This window comes from Paralichthys olivaceus, chromosome 15, assembly GCF_024713975.1.
Source record: "Paralichthys olivaceus isolate ysfri-2021 chromosome 15, ASM2471397v2, whole genome shotgun sequence".
Classification (NCBI taxonomy): domain Eukaryota; kingdom Metazoa; phylum Chordata; class Actinopteri; order Pleuronectiformes; family Paralichthyidae; genus Paralichthys; species Paralichthys olivaceus.
Genome location: NC_091107.1, coordinates 23,392,073 through 23,407,633, shown reverse-complemented (window position 1 = coordinate 23,407,633; position 15,561 = coordinate 23,392,073). Strand labels below are relative to the sequence as shown.

Here is a 15,561-nt window from a genome sequence, read left to right as displayed (position 1 = left end):
CAGTCATCTGACCACGACATTCTCTACTGGTCAAAGCTGTGAGAGGGGCAGCAATGGTTGCAAACTGGGACACAAACCGCCAACAAATCAGAGGAAGAATCGTACCTCTTTTTTGTTCTGAGGTCGAGGGCAGTTCCAGATAGCTTCCACCTTATCAGCTTGTGGTAGCACCTCTCCTCTTCCCAGTTGGTAACTGAGGTACAGTGTCTTCTCCCGTGCCCATTCACACTTGGAGGGATTGAGTGTCAGCCTTACATTTTGGATCTTCTCCAGGACCAGTAACAGGTGTTGGAAATGCTCCTCCCAGGTGTTGAAGATGACCACATCATTCAGGTAAGCTGAGCAGCAATAATCACAACCATGGAGGACTCTGTCCATTGGTCTGTGGAAGGTGGCTGGTGCTCCCTGATAGGAGTCAAACTCTGGGATGTAGTTGAGCCTCTGGAAGTCAATGCATCTGCGGAGAGATCCATCCTTCTTATCCTCTCTATAATGACTGGACTGTACCACTCTGAGTGGGGAAGCTCAATCACTCTGAGTCTCAGCATCTCCTCCAGCTTCTGCTGCATTTTTCTGCTGTTATGGGACATGGTAAAGACGCTGGTGAATTGGTCTTCCATCCTTTAAGGAAATTACATGCTCGACAAGAGTGGTTCTTCCTGGAGTAGCAGCAAAAAGGGAAGGAGCTTCCTTGAAGACCTGGAGGAGCAGTGCAGCCTCCTCTTCTGGAAGATGTGCCAGCGAAGGCGTGGTAGTACCAGTTAGGTCTCCTCTTACTCCTCTATGACCACCTCTCTTACCAACTGAACCTTCCCTGGAGCCTGGATTGGACACTCCTTCAGTAGGTTCAAATGATACTTCTGTTTCACCTTTTTTTTCTGGGCAGTGAACCTCAAAGGAGACAGGTCCCACACCTCACGCCGATTAACTTCAGCCTTGTCTATGTATCTTGACAATCGATCCCTCATACCCAGTACAAAATCCACCACCCCTCTGTCACTTGGAGTGGAGGAAGGGGCCTCCCAGCCTTTCCTGGAGCAGGTCCTATGGTCCCTGTACATCCCAGCCATACGGTAGCTCAAATGGGAAGAAACCTATTGAAGCCTGGGGAACTCCTTGATAGGCAAAAAGTAGGAATGGCAATCATCAGTCCCAGTCCCTGCCAGTGTCATTCACAAACTTCTGCAGCATCCTCTTTGTCTGATTAAAGGGGGCCCACAATATTCATGGAAATTCTGCGAAAACGAGTGGTTATGACAGGAAATGGCTGCAGAAAAGCCTGATCAGATTTTTGGCTAGTGCTAGTTTTTCAACATGTGGGACATATATGTCTGGGTGTCGGTGTACATTGCTGGCCAATATAAGCGTGAACTGATACTTAAAAAAGTCTTGTGGCGCTTGTGTGCTAGGTGCATAATAAGTACTCTACAACCAACGGCTATCACCAGACGTCTATGGTCATCATCAACCGCATAAAACACCACTGTATCAACAATAAAAAAAATGTTTTTACCCACATTTGTCTCTTCTTCCACCTAAGCAAACAATGTTTTAAATGTTTTATCTTGCCTCTGCAAAACAGCAATATTCTCAGGCACTTGCCACAGTTTATCACTCAGAAAAAATCTGGTACCAAACTGCGCTTAACTGGAGAGATAAAACTATACATACATGTCCAAGGTGGCGGCGCGTGAACAACGCGAGGCTCAGCGTCTCTCCAGAATCTGCAAAATAGTTGTTTTCTGCCTATTTGTTTCGAGTCTGATCACTAAGAACAGTCTCGCAAATATCTCATATAGTCGTCAGCAACTTTTGGATATCGGATCGTGCGATTCCAACCACTTTATCGACGGTCTCCGGCTCATCCCAGAGATCTCCAGGACAGCGGTAGCTATCAACCCGGCTACGCCGACCGGAAGTGCTCACAGGCGGCGTCAAGACCATAAACAAAAGCGGGGTAAGCGAGGAGGGCTACGAGCTAGGCTGCGAGCTAGGCTAAAGCTAACTCCTCACCGGCTTTCTCTACCCAGCATATTCCTCGCCAATGTTCGGTCTCTGGCGAATAAAATGGATGAACTGCGGCTGCGGATCACCACTCATAAATGGATTATGGACTGCAACGTCATGATCTTCACAGAAACATGGCTCAACAGCGGCGTTCCCGATAGCGCCATCAAGCTAACGGGGCGCTACATCCTCCGGGCAGATAGAACAACAGAGGACTCCGGTAAGACCAGAGGCGGTGGACTATGCATCTATGTTAACAAAGCTTGGTGTACGGACACTGCTATCATCGAGAGTCACTGTTCTGCTGACCTTGAATTTCTCATGGTTAGGTGTAGACCGTTCTATTTGCCCAGAGAGTTCACATCTACTGTTGTGACTGCAGCTTATATCCCCCCAGATGCTAACGCTAAGCTGGCAATGAAAGAACTGCATTCTGCCATTAGCAAGCAACAGACTTTGCATCCTGAGGCAGCCTTTATTGTTGTGGGTGACTTTAACCACTCTAACCTGAAGACTGTACTCCCCAAATTTCAACAACATGTCTCCTGCCCTACGAGAGGAGACAAGACTTTGGACAAGGTTTATACCAACATGGCTGATGCTTACAAGGCAGTCCCCCTCCCCCACCTAGGTCAGTCTGACCACCTCTCTTTGTTCCTTCTCCCCAAATACACACCACTCATCAAACGTGTGAAACCCACAGTGAGGACAGTCAAAGTGTGGCCAGAGGGAGCAGACTCTGCACTACAGCTTCGGTTCGAACACACGGACTGGAGTGTGTTTGCCACTCAAGCCACACTGGACTCCCACACGGACATTGATTCCTATGCCTCATCCGTTCTGGACTTCATTAACACCAACATCGACAGTGTCACCACCCTTAAACGCATCACTACCTTCCCAAACCAGAAGCCATGGATGAACAAAGAGGTCCGTCTACTACTGAAGGCACGAGACACCGCTTTCAGGTCAGGTGATGCTCAGGCCTACAGTTCATCCAGGGCTGACCTGAAGAGGGGCATCAAGCAGGCCAAGCACTGCCACAAGCTTAGGATCGAGGAGCACTTTAAGAACAACTCTGACCCCCGACGCATGTGGCAAGGCATCCAGGCCATAACAGCCCTTTCTCACCTGGACAATAAAAACAGCTATGTGAGGATGCTGTTCATTGACTTCAGTTCAGCCTTCAACACTGTCATCCCCTCCAAACTGATCATGAAACTCAGTCACCTGGGTATCAACCCCTCCCTCTGTAACTGGTTACTGGATTTCCTAACCAACAGACCCCAGTCTGTTAGGTTAGAGAACCACACCTCCTCAACCCTCACCCTGAACACAGGCGTGCCACAGGGCTGCGTGCTAAGTCCTCTTCTCTACTCCCTCTTCACCCACGACTGCATACCTGTACATGGTTCCAACACCATTGTCAAGTTTGCAGACGATACAACGGTGATTGGCCTCATCAGCGACAACGATGAGTCGACCTACAGAGAAGAGGTCCAGCACCTGGCGCTGTGGTGCGCTGACAACAACCTGGCCCTCAACACCATGAAGACCAAAGAGCTTATTGTGGACTTCAGGAAGAAAGATGGCGCACACCCCCCCATCCATATCAACGGGATGGAGGTTGAGTGTGTTTCCAGCTTCAAGTTCCTGGGTGTCCACATCTCTGAGGACCTCTCTTGGACCCTTAACACCTCATCAATAGTCAAGAAGGCACAGCAGCGTCTCTTTTTCCTGAGGAGACTGAAGAAGGCCCAATTGTCTCCTCAGATTCTGGAGAATTTCTACCGCTGTACCATTGAGAGCATTCTCACTAACTGCATCTCAACATGGTATAGCAGCTGCTCTGTCGCCGACCGAAAAAGACTGCAGAGGGTGGTGAAAACTGCCCAACGCATCACCGATTCCACTCTTCCCACCATTGAGGCTGTCCAGAGCAAGAGATGTCTGCGGAGGGCACGCAGCATCACCAAGGACAGCTCACACCCCAGCCACAGACTGTTTGCTCTCCTCCCCTCTGGGAGGCGCTACAGGGTCCTCCGTTCCCGTACGAGCAGGCTCAAGAACAGCTTCATCCCTGTGGCTGTCACCCTACTGAACTCTGCTCCACGGAGATAGCCCCCCCCCACCCCTGAGACTATACCTCCCACTTCCCCCCTGGCTGACTGCCGCACACCTCTCCAGCCACTAATCATGTGCACTGTACCCCCCCACCCCCCACCCCCACCCCCACCCTCACCCTGACCCTGGCTTGACTGCCACACAAGTGACAACCACTGAACATTTGCACATTGAACATTTGCACAAGAATGTCTTTTTTATCACACTTTACTGTTTACCCAACTCTTAACTGTATTACCTGTACTTAGAATACTATTTTGCTGTTTTACTGTTTTACTGTACTAACCGTACTTACACCACTTACTAATCATTATATTACTATTACCTCATTCACTTCTTTTTACTTATTACCACCACTAATACATACTTACACCTGCACTTTATATATTTCACATTTATATATTTCACATCTATCTACACTTCCTACCTCAATTGCTGCTAGTCCCAATTCTGTTCTTTTTTTCATACCCAACTCTTACTGTATATATCTTATTTATTCAATTATTCCACTTTACATATGCACATACTCTGCACTTTTATTGCTATTTTGCACTTCTGGTTAGATGCTAAACTGCATTTCGTTGTCTCAGTACCTGTACTCTGTACAATGACAATAAAGTTGAATCTAATCATCTAATCCCACTTCTGACACCATATGTGGCGGGGCTTTCATGAAAACTCAAAAAGATGTGAAAACACAGATGTAATTGGAAAATTTAGGTGGTTTCAATTTATTTCCTGTCGGCCTCCCAAAATGCGCCTAAACATATTTACAAGAAAATAAAACGAATAAATTGAAATCAAAAACAGATGAAAAGTATTATATTGGTTTAAAAAAACTGATGTTTACAAAAACACCAACAATAATTCTTCCCTAACCCCCTCATCAGCTCTGACCTTAAAACCAGAAATTAAAGATCTGTAGCCTAGATGGGGAAATTGTTGAGTTGCGATAAGTAAAGTAGGCCAAATCAAGTTATATTGAAGGAACTCTAAGTCCCCTGGACATCTACTTTTGTAAAGCTGGTACAAAGCCCCACCTTTCACTTTCACTTTCAAATTGGTAAAAAAAAATTAAAAAACATACAAAGGCCATATAAGTAGGGGAATGAGTGGGTTATATACTGAATTGATGTCAACGAGAAGCTTAATATATAGACATTTACTGCTTAACGAGAAAAATCGGCGCCTTAAGGACCAGTTTGGAACAATGGTCACAGAGGAACACTATCAAATCTCTTTGTGGTACAAATGGAACATATGCAGATTTTTCTTCTCTTTTGGTTGATATTATGGGTGATTTGTTTTGCTCTTTGGTTTGTTTATTTGCCCTCCACCCTTTTGCTGTCACTCCACTTTCTGTGTGTAAATAATGCTCAAACCAGCCAAAATAAGGTAAGCTACATCTAATTTGTTAGTATGGCAAATTCTTTCACTGAATTTTTATGGACTAAATAATCAAATTAAGAGGAAGATGATTCTTGGTCAGTTGAAGAAGGCTAAAGGAGATGTGGTCTTCCTGCAACAAACGATCTCAAGAAAAAGGAGCATGACAAATGAGGTAAAATGACGAGGGACTACTCCAGTTCACATGGATCTAAAAAGAGTGGAATAGCCATTATCCTACAACCACATATTGACTTCATGGAGGGAAAATTGTATAATTTATAGGGAAGGCAGATTTGTTTTGAAAGTTGGGAAAATAGAATAAATCACTGCCTCTTTCTTAAATGTATGAAATAATTGAATTTTTACAGTAATGGGAGGAGTTCTGAATCTGACAATAAAGCCTAGACTCCTAATAACAAAGCACATAGAGCAGACAAAGCATCATCAATCTCAGAGTTTGGATTAGTAGATACATGGTGGATGCTTAATCCAACAAAATAGCATACACATATTATTCAGGTAGATTCCCATCGTACAATCGATTAGATTATTTTTTATGTTGATGTGGATGTAGAATTAATTGAATCATGTACAGTAGGCACAAGGGATTTATCAGTTCACACTATACTAACTAAGACTAACTAAATAGATTTAAGCATAACGGAAGGAGAAAAATTTGGAGAGACAAATTATTTTTTAGAAAAGATCAATAGTATACTTAAAGAATATATAGGTCAATTTTCTTATAGGTCCATTTTCTGTCTGTATATGTTGTTTCCATTGTTGTTTGTTTGCACTATTGGTTGTATGTTAAATGTTATATATTACTTGCACATTTGGAGTATGTGGAAACACAATTTCAATCCTCTGTGTAACTACCTGTTGCATTTTTTGGTTGACAATAATGTTCACTAAGACTAAGATATATACAAATAAATTATACAGGGGATGCAAATCCAATTATTATATGGGAAGCAGCTAAATCTGTGTTAATCTGTGTTATCTCATATTCAGCATTTAACACAACAAAAGCAGAAGACACTTGACAAACAAAGACTACTCTTTGAAGAATATTATACAGATACAAATGAACAAATTCTTAATAATTAATTAATTAAAAAAAGAAATATAAAGAGTTGGATAGAATCCATACAGACGAAGTGGAAAAGTCAATGACAAAACAGAAATATTACGATGGTGGGCCAAACTCATTAAAACTCTTAGCTCATGAATTGAAGAAGTAGAGTAAAAGGGCACATATTAATAAATGGAATCAAGAGAAGGGATGTAATGAACAGATAAAAAACCAGGCAACAAAGTAAATAACTTAAGCTTACTCAAGTCTCACATCTTCATTGGTTCCACTGTTAGCTATCTGTCAAGTCCGATAGCAGAACATTAGATAAGGACAGAATAGTAGAAAGGCATTTCAGTAACAACTTCATCTACTGAAAAGTGTCTAACACTGAGCTTCATGTCTTCTCCGTCCGAATGCCATACACAGGAGATGCAATGACAAGAGGACACACAAGATCATTATATGAGAGCAGAATATTAGTATTGTAATTAGATTTATTATTATTTATTTTTGATGAATTATGGCAATACTTGGTTTGAAGGCAGTAATGTTTGTTGTAAAAAATGAGACTTTTCATATCGAGTTAAAAAGTCCTTGTGAGGGCTTTAATTATCAGGTACTAAATCAACGTACCCAGGAAGCAGACCTGTGAGAAGACTTTCATTTCAATTTTAGTTTTACATTTGGAAGAAGACAGGCCTTTAATTCTACGCAAGCAGCCTTAATTTATTTTAATTTTAGAGTCAACTGTTGAATGTGATTCCTGAATGATACTACTGTCAAACATAATTATAAATATGAGTATAAAATATAAGTATTTGTTAGACTCATCCTGAGTAATGTGGCTGCAACTTGAAATTTTGATAGCAGCATGGAGAATATCGTCTTCTTCCGTTCAGTTTATTGGCGGGTGGCAGCCAACATTTTAGAACTAGTCTGAGCTTCCTGCACCCTATATAACTGCAGAGTTGATGACCTCCAACTTTAGTAGTACTGATTCTCTGACTGGCTTACCTACATAAAATTGTGAAACGCTGTCTTCAATCAGCTTATTTTAGAAAAACTAAGATCTGCCCATTATTCTCCCCAAAAGCTGTAATTGAATAATTGATTGTTTTTGAATAATAGCTTGCATAGTGTAGTTTTCTAGCTGAAGATAGTCACTTATGACCAAGCCTTTTATTTATTTAAGTCATGCTACAGGCGGATTTGGGGACCAATCGGATGCCACCCTAATGAGTGTATTGTGCTGAAGTATTTGGATACAGTATACATAATACATGAGGGAATGGAAAACTCCATACAGTGAAACTGATGATACACAAGTCAGTTTTTGGAGTTGGGAGAGCATCACAGTTTATGTTGTTCAGGATGTCTTTTTTGAGACAGTTATGACCTGGGAAAGGGCCTGTGGAGGCAATGTGTCATCTCAACCTTTAAAGCTCTCTCTCTATGTTGAGAGGCAAATTCCTATAGGTAGTTGTATGTCATAGTGAAATTCTGAATCCTGAAATGCTGAAACAGAACTGTAACAATTGCTCTCTGTGCTTTGACCTCAGTGGGACCAAGGTACATCTTTGGAGTGAGGATGGAATGGAAGCTCTGGTGTTGGGACTGGACCACAATGGCTTCCTCCAAGTGCAAAGTGAGGAGTATGGCGTGGTCTCAGTGGAGCCTGATGGAAACTCCTTTGACATGCTGAAGAACTTGGTGGTCATCAAACAGCGCTAAGACTAAACGGAACCAACTACAGAAAATTCTTTTTTTTTCACTTAAATATATGTATCAATTTTTTTTCAAATTGATTAATATGTTACTACTTTAGAGTAGAATTTTGGTTACTTTTGAATCCTTATGCTCACCTGACATACATTTGAACTTGCTGTTATTATTTACTGAATTATTTTGGAGGATGTACATTCATGATCCATGCAGCTTCATAAAATGGTATTATGAGCCAGTGGTTAAGGACCAACTTGTACTACTCTCTGGGAACAGTTAAGCTTGTGTCCATCATCTAAATATATAATCTGATGAACAATGATAATTGTGGCTTTTACTGTTGCTAATTTGAACAAAATAAATAGTCCCACAGAAATATATTGCACAATTCTTAAAAATTACATTTTTTTATTCACTTATCTCATCACAGTAGATCACACTTCATAACATAGGGGTTGAGGGAGAGCAGAAGGAAGGAAAGCATAGCACAATAGAGTTTCATTTAGGGATGTACTGTAATACAAACAGATTTCAAGTGATAAATTCTTAGGGTAAGAGTGGGATTAAGGATATATTTTGGTACAGCTGTTTTATTTGTCCTCAGCATCTTTAGCAAATCAACAATTAATTAAAGCTTAACAAACATTAATTCAAGTGAAAGGTAAAAAAAATTAAAAATAACTTTCAGAAAATGTTGATATGCTGAATCAGCATAAATCTTAATCATTCAGATCGTCCCATTAAACTTTATTAAACATGTCTTTATATCTTGACTTATAATTCTGGTTTGTATTATTTTCTTGGTACCTTTAGCTCTATTGTGTGAAAAATATCCCGACAGATGTAAATATAAGATCCCAGATTTAATTTAATCCCTCAAGAAAAAATTGGGAGAATGAATCATTTTAATTTGAATTGTTTTTTGAACCAGAAAGACGTTTAATCTATTAAGTTTGAGGTAGACTGGACAATATATACATGGACGTTATAAGAACTTCCTAAATGTAAAACATGACATTTCCTGTTGCAGCTAGGGGCACTAGGACTATTGTTGAATACCATCATATGGATCTGGTCAGGGTGGAACTGTTGTCGGACATGTAAAGTTTGAGGCAGATTGGACACTATGATGGATGTTATAAGCATTTCCTGTTTTCTGCGAATCATCAGGATTCACCACCATGACACAGCAGCGCCCCCTTATGGAAACCCACTAAAAACTTTTAATTGAAAAGTCCCTTCTAAAATATAAACTAAATTCGAAGTTGAACGAATTAAATCTGTAGGAGTAGGATTTTGCAGCACATGTGGAAATGCCAAAAATGACGCCAAATTTGCATGTTCATCCAAAATGACTGACTTCCTGTTGGTTGGGCGAAGAGTGGCAAGAGGTTTTTTTGTGTTCCTTGGCGAAGTAAATGAATAGGTAAACCCTTAATCAAAGTTCCAAATTTGTAGTCAGTAATTTCATGAGACTTAATAAATAAATTGGCTATCTTTTCCCTTCCTTCGATGGGTGGTGCCCCGAGGTAGCTTTAATCAATTAAAGTTATTCTTTAATATTTTTAGATTTTTAATATTTATATTCAATATCCTAAGTCTGCATCCACTGCTAGTTCGCTTTGTGGCAGCAACCCATGAGCAAGTCAGCAAAAGTGTGTTATTTGAAGTTGTAATTAAAGTCCTCACCTCTAGTGTCAGAACTAAGACTTTGGCATCTCTAGCTCGAGAGCTGAGGTAATGAACATTGAACGACGCATCCGTTGGAGTCTGGCGCAGACTGCCGGAGTCTGAGACAGCTGTTTTTATAGTGTGTTGCGCAAAAACTGGAACATCCTCCACTGAGAGGCACTTCCATTAGGGAAACTCCAGTCAGATAACTGGTTAGATCTGGTTCTCAGTCAAAGAACATTTGACCTTTGTACATACTTCTTTTTGAACTCTAGATGCCCTCACTCACAATGGGCCCCCTCCCTTTCCTATGCTTCTGTGGCAGAGAGACATTTTTTTTTTTTTATGGGCCTTAAGTATAACTGTGGGACTTTATCAGTAAATACTTTTACTCTTGGACACCCTTCTTTCAGCATAAAACATGAGTAAAAAATAATATAAATGAGTAAACAACAATAAAAATGAATAAATGAAAATAAAAGCGATTATGATGAAATGATGAACGAGATTGTGAAGAATATTCAAAATAAAACACGAATAAGTGATTACATGTAATAGAAAAGATTATTAAATGATTGATTAATAAATGAGTTAATACATGTCCTTCTTCTTTGCCCTTCTTTCTCTATCATAACACATACTTGTTATGAGCTTAATACCACTTGTGTCTTAACTTAAGGATGGAAACCTTCATCAATTTCAGGATTTTCAAACAAACATGATCATGCTCTCTAATATTCTCTTATTAAGGTTTAGTGTGTAAGTGAACTGATGGCAGAAATTTAATTAAGAATAATCCTCATGATGTTTTCACTAGTTTGTTTTATCTAAATTGTATGAATTGTAGTTTTCTTTACCCTAGAAAAGGCCCTTTATATTTAAATACCTCTCTACGGAGGCCGCCGTGTTTTTTTCATTAGTCCAGACTGAACAAACTAAACACCTTTTGAGTTTTTATGATAACTGAAGGCTGCCTCTTGGAAGGAGAGGGTGAGGTGAGGTGTATTCAGCTGCAACATGCAATTTCAATACTAGATATCACAAAAATCTCACCCTGTACCTTTAACACAAAAATAAAACTAAATGAAAACACACTGTCAGTCTTAATCATAAATGGATACTTGTTTTTTATAAGGCGTTGTGAAATTAAAAGGAAAAATAATATATGAAAGCTCAATAAAAGAAGTTGATTGCAAATTAATGCATTTCATCCTTCTTTGGTCAGACAATTTCTTGTCAGTGCGGCTTTGGAGATTTTCCTCCTTTAGTTTTAGTTTTTGGTCTTTTTAAATTAAAGATGTAACCAATCCACTATATTTAATAAAAGTGAAAAAGCTAATGAAATAGTTGCATATAATCATATTCTTCTAACAGGCCCTTTGCAGAACACATGCCTGCGTTCTTTAGATACTTTTAGAGGTCAGCAGCATGCTTGCTACTACATAGATATTTCACATAACAGCAGTATTACCTCTCGCAGGATGCATGCTTGCTTTCTTTATTCAATAATTTAAAGGTCTGCAGCATGGATGCTTCTACATATAGATATTATTATTCTAGCTTGGCATTAGGTTTCCATTGTTCTGGGGGGGGGGGGGTTGCACATGCTCCCTGTTTTATCTTAGCACGCTGCTTGTCTAATCTGACTGAACCCCTTTTATCATAAAATTGGTTCATCCTGACATCTTTAGTATACACACAATTCACTCCCCTGCTCCTCTACTGGCATATCTCCCTTTCAGTGTGCCTATGGATATCAACCACCTCTGTTCACAGCCCTAGAAAATGGCTTTGGTGTATTGTGTCACAGGACCTGGACTAGTGGCTGTCCACGTGATTTAGCTATCCATGGGGTGCCAAAGAGACATTTTCTTTCAGCACTCTCCAGATCTCATACCAGAATGAGAATAAGATCCCAAGAAGGCCATGGAGTACGTTCAGAACATTATCTCACCAACAGAGAGTGGGGAGAGTATCCTTGACTGTATTTGATTAAAAAAAACTAAGAACTCAAGATAATGATTTTTTACTTTTATTTTTTCATGCCGTGTTTATTGTTAGCCCCTCCATGGGTTAATTAAAATGTTTTATAGCCAACATATATTAGCACGTCCTCTTTAGCAGGCAGAGCTCCAGTGCCTGATGGCTGTAATTTTTAGTATTCTTTGAATCATATCTACCTCATTAGTGGCTATTATGAGAGGTCTCTTACTATGTCTGGTCGCCTGACTCTTTGGGCAATCCAGACAGCTACATATTCAAAAGAGCAATTTGATTTATATACCTATGCTGGGCTCTGCAGGAGCCTAAATGCTAATCCTTGGGAAAATGTTATTTAGTTATCCTTTTGGCTTATCTTAGCACACCAAAAGCATAGTCTTACTGACATTCCTATTGCGTTTGTTGAAGTCAAAAAACCTTGGTACAGCTGTAGTCACTACTTTTCTCCTCTCTGTTCAGTCTCACTATCCAGCTCGACTCTTCAAAACCTAGACATGGCTTGGTTTGTATGCAGGATATTTTTATACCACCCCCAATCTCTCTCCTCTAAGTGTAAGTAATGAATACAGTAAACATTATAAGCTATAAAAAATGTCTTCTTAATCCTGTCAAGAGAAAGAAAATACTAAAGCAGCTGTAGCAAGTTAGTTGTCAGATAGCATTTCTACAGGAAAACCACTTATCTAATATGGACCATGAAAATTTAAAAAGGTCATGGGCAGACAAAGTACAGTATATTATTTTTCTCCCTGAAAAATGGGGGTTTTCATACTCTTACACAGGCAAATACATTTTACATAAACCTAGATACATATACAAAGAGGGGAGATATACTGTATCTTGGTTAATGGACTAATTGTGATATAAATTATATAAAAGTGTCTTTCATAAATGTTTATGCACCAAATGAAGTAGAGTCTGGGCTTATTAGGACACTGTTCACTGTGGTATTAAAGTATAGCACAGGCCTGCTTCTGATGGGAGGAGATTGCCTTGTGGATATATGGAGAGGTACATTTCCAAGAGGGAGGGATTTCATCTTCTATTCAGGCAGACACACATCTTATTCTAGGATTGACTACTTCTTTACCCTGAAGGTAGAGCTACACAGGATATTCGACATTGAGATTCTGCCTATAACTATTTCTGACTATGCACCTCTGTTATTGGAATGGAAAAAGGACAAAGACCGACATCTAAACAATTTAGACAAAATACATTCCTCCTTAATGATAAATAATTTACTTGCTTCATTACAGCAGATACTGTGTGATTGTGCCAAAGCATATATAAGGGGCCGCATTTTTTCATTCACATCTGCGATGAAAAGAGAGAGGATGCTAGACAGGGAGAATCAGAAGATAAAGTAAAAGAGCTAGAACATAAACATAAACAATCTGCATCGACCAATGTCGACCAATTTGTTATCAGATAAGGTTGAGGGAAGCTTGAGATTCATTAATCAGAAAAACTATGAATATAGAAATAAGGAAAGTAGATTATTAGCATTTAGACTGAGAAAACTACAATCTTCCAATATATTAAAGAGAATAAAATCACAAGAAATCATTCTCATAAAACCAGATGAAATAGAGAAATTGCAAAATTTGCAGTTCTCCTAAATCCAATAAAAATAACTGAACTGACAGAATCAACAGCCAAGGAGTTGGATAAACCAATTGAGGAATGGAGAATTAGGCAGGTGATGTTGTCACTTAAAGGGATACTGGTCTTAAAAATGAAATATCACTCATCATTTACTCACCACTATGCCAATGGAAGGGTGGGTGAAGTGTTTGAGGTAAACAGCGTTGCAGCCAAATCCAATACAATTGAAGTAACTGCTGATCAATTCTTCAAACGTTAAAAAACAACAGAAAGGAACGTTAAATGCCTCCAAACTGCTCGTGTGGTGTCATCCAAGTGTCCGGAAGCCCCGGCATTCAAATTCAACTCTAAAGGGCATAATTTCCTCCATGTTTTAGCCCTCTGATATCCTCCTCTGTAGCTGCATTCGCACGCACACACCAGAAACACTGCACACTCTGCACACATGGTCTCTTCCAAGGGTATGTGTTACTTTAGCTACATCTGCTAGCTTTTCTGGTAGCGAACCGTTAGGTGTAAAATGTGGTGTAAATGACACCATTTCAAGTCGAATTCGAATGTTGAGGGTTGGATGATACCACACGAGCAGTATGGAGGCATGTTATTTTTTTTTCAGTGTAAAGAAGTGATCACCAGTTACTTCAATTGTATTGGATTTGGCTGCAACTCTTTTTTACCCCTGAAACTCCAAAAGTGTTTTGTGGAGTCAAACACTTCACCCACTCCTCCATCTGCATAGTGGTTAGATGAATCTTCTTTTTTCAGTTAACTATCCCTTTAAGACAACTAAAAGCCTGGGGCTAGATGGATGTGTCAAATAATTTTAATAAAACCTTCAAGACTTGCTGGCCCCCCTATTAGTAAAAGCATATCATCATGCCCTAGAATTTATTACCATGGCACCATCCTGGACAGAGGCAACCATAGAACACTTATTCCCCTGTTATTGTCCTCGGGGACTTTAATAAGGGGAACTTATCTCAGGAACTCCCGAAATATAAACAGTTGATCAAATGCCCGACCAGGGGGGAGAACACTCTTGATCACTGCTACAGCACCATCACCAAGGCGTATCATGCAGTTACCCGCGCTGCTCTGGGCCTGTCCGACCACGCTCTTATTCACCTGATCCCAGCTTACAGGCAGAAACTCAAACTTTCTAAACCTGCTGTGCTGAGATCCAAGAACTGGAGCAACAGAGAAGCTGTGGAGGAGCTGCGTGATTGCCTGGATAACACTGACTGGGACATTTTTAGAACTGCTTCCAACAGCCTCGATGAATACACAGATGCAGTGACGTCATACATCAGCTTCTGTGAAGACAGATGTATCCCAACACGCACCAGGGTGAGCTATAACAACGACAAGCCCTGGTTCACTGCAAAACTCAAACAGCTTCGTTTGGAGAAGGAGGCGGCCTTCAAGAGTGGGGACATGGATAGTTTCAGACTGGCAAAATACTCGTTTGGCAAGGAGATTAAGGAGGCCAAACGACAGTACTCAAAGAAGCTGGAACAACAGTTTGCAGCCAACGACTCCTCGTCAGTCTGGAAGGGGCTGCGAGTGATCACCGGCTGCAAAACCAAATCCCCCCACTCTGTGGAAGACCTGAAACTTGCAAACGAACTGAATGACTTTTACTGTAGATTTGAAAGACAATGGACCAGTTCTAACCCAGACTCCCAGCCCCCCCACATAGCTATTACACCTCTTCACCCCAGCTTGGACAAAGACTCAACCCCCCTCCCCCCCATCACACCTCTCTCTATTCAGGAGAGGGATGTAAACAAGCTTCTGAAGAAGTTGAACCCCCGCAAGGCACCTGGACCCGACGCTGTCTCCCCCTCCACACTGAGGCACTGTGCAGACCAGCTTTCGCCAGTGTTCACGAACATTTTTAACACCTCACTGGCTGAATGTGCTGTACCCGCCTGTCTCAAAACATCCACCATCATCCCCGT

General features: G+C 40.6%; 1 protein-coding gene across 2 annotated transcripts in view; it reads left to right on the top strand.

The window, feature by feature from the left end:
- hlcs (holocarboxylase synthetase (biotin-(proprionyl-CoA-carboxylase (ATP-hydrolysing)) ligase)) overlaps window positions 1-15,561 on the top strand; it is a 61,975-nt gene that overhangs the window by 33,171 nt on the left and 13,243 nt on the right. Inside the window, exon 11 of one of the 2 annotated variants that reach the window (XM_020106633.2) lies at window positions 8,158-10,591. The exons of the other annotated variant lie outside the window; for it this stretch is intronic. Coding sequence (XP_019962192.2) covers window positions 8,158-8,329 — 172 coding nt within the window. The 3' untranslated portion in view covers window positions 8,330-10,591. Of the gene's footprint in view, window positions 1-8,157; window positions 10,592-15,561 lie in introns of those variants that run through there. 2 annotated transcript variants of the gene reach the window in all.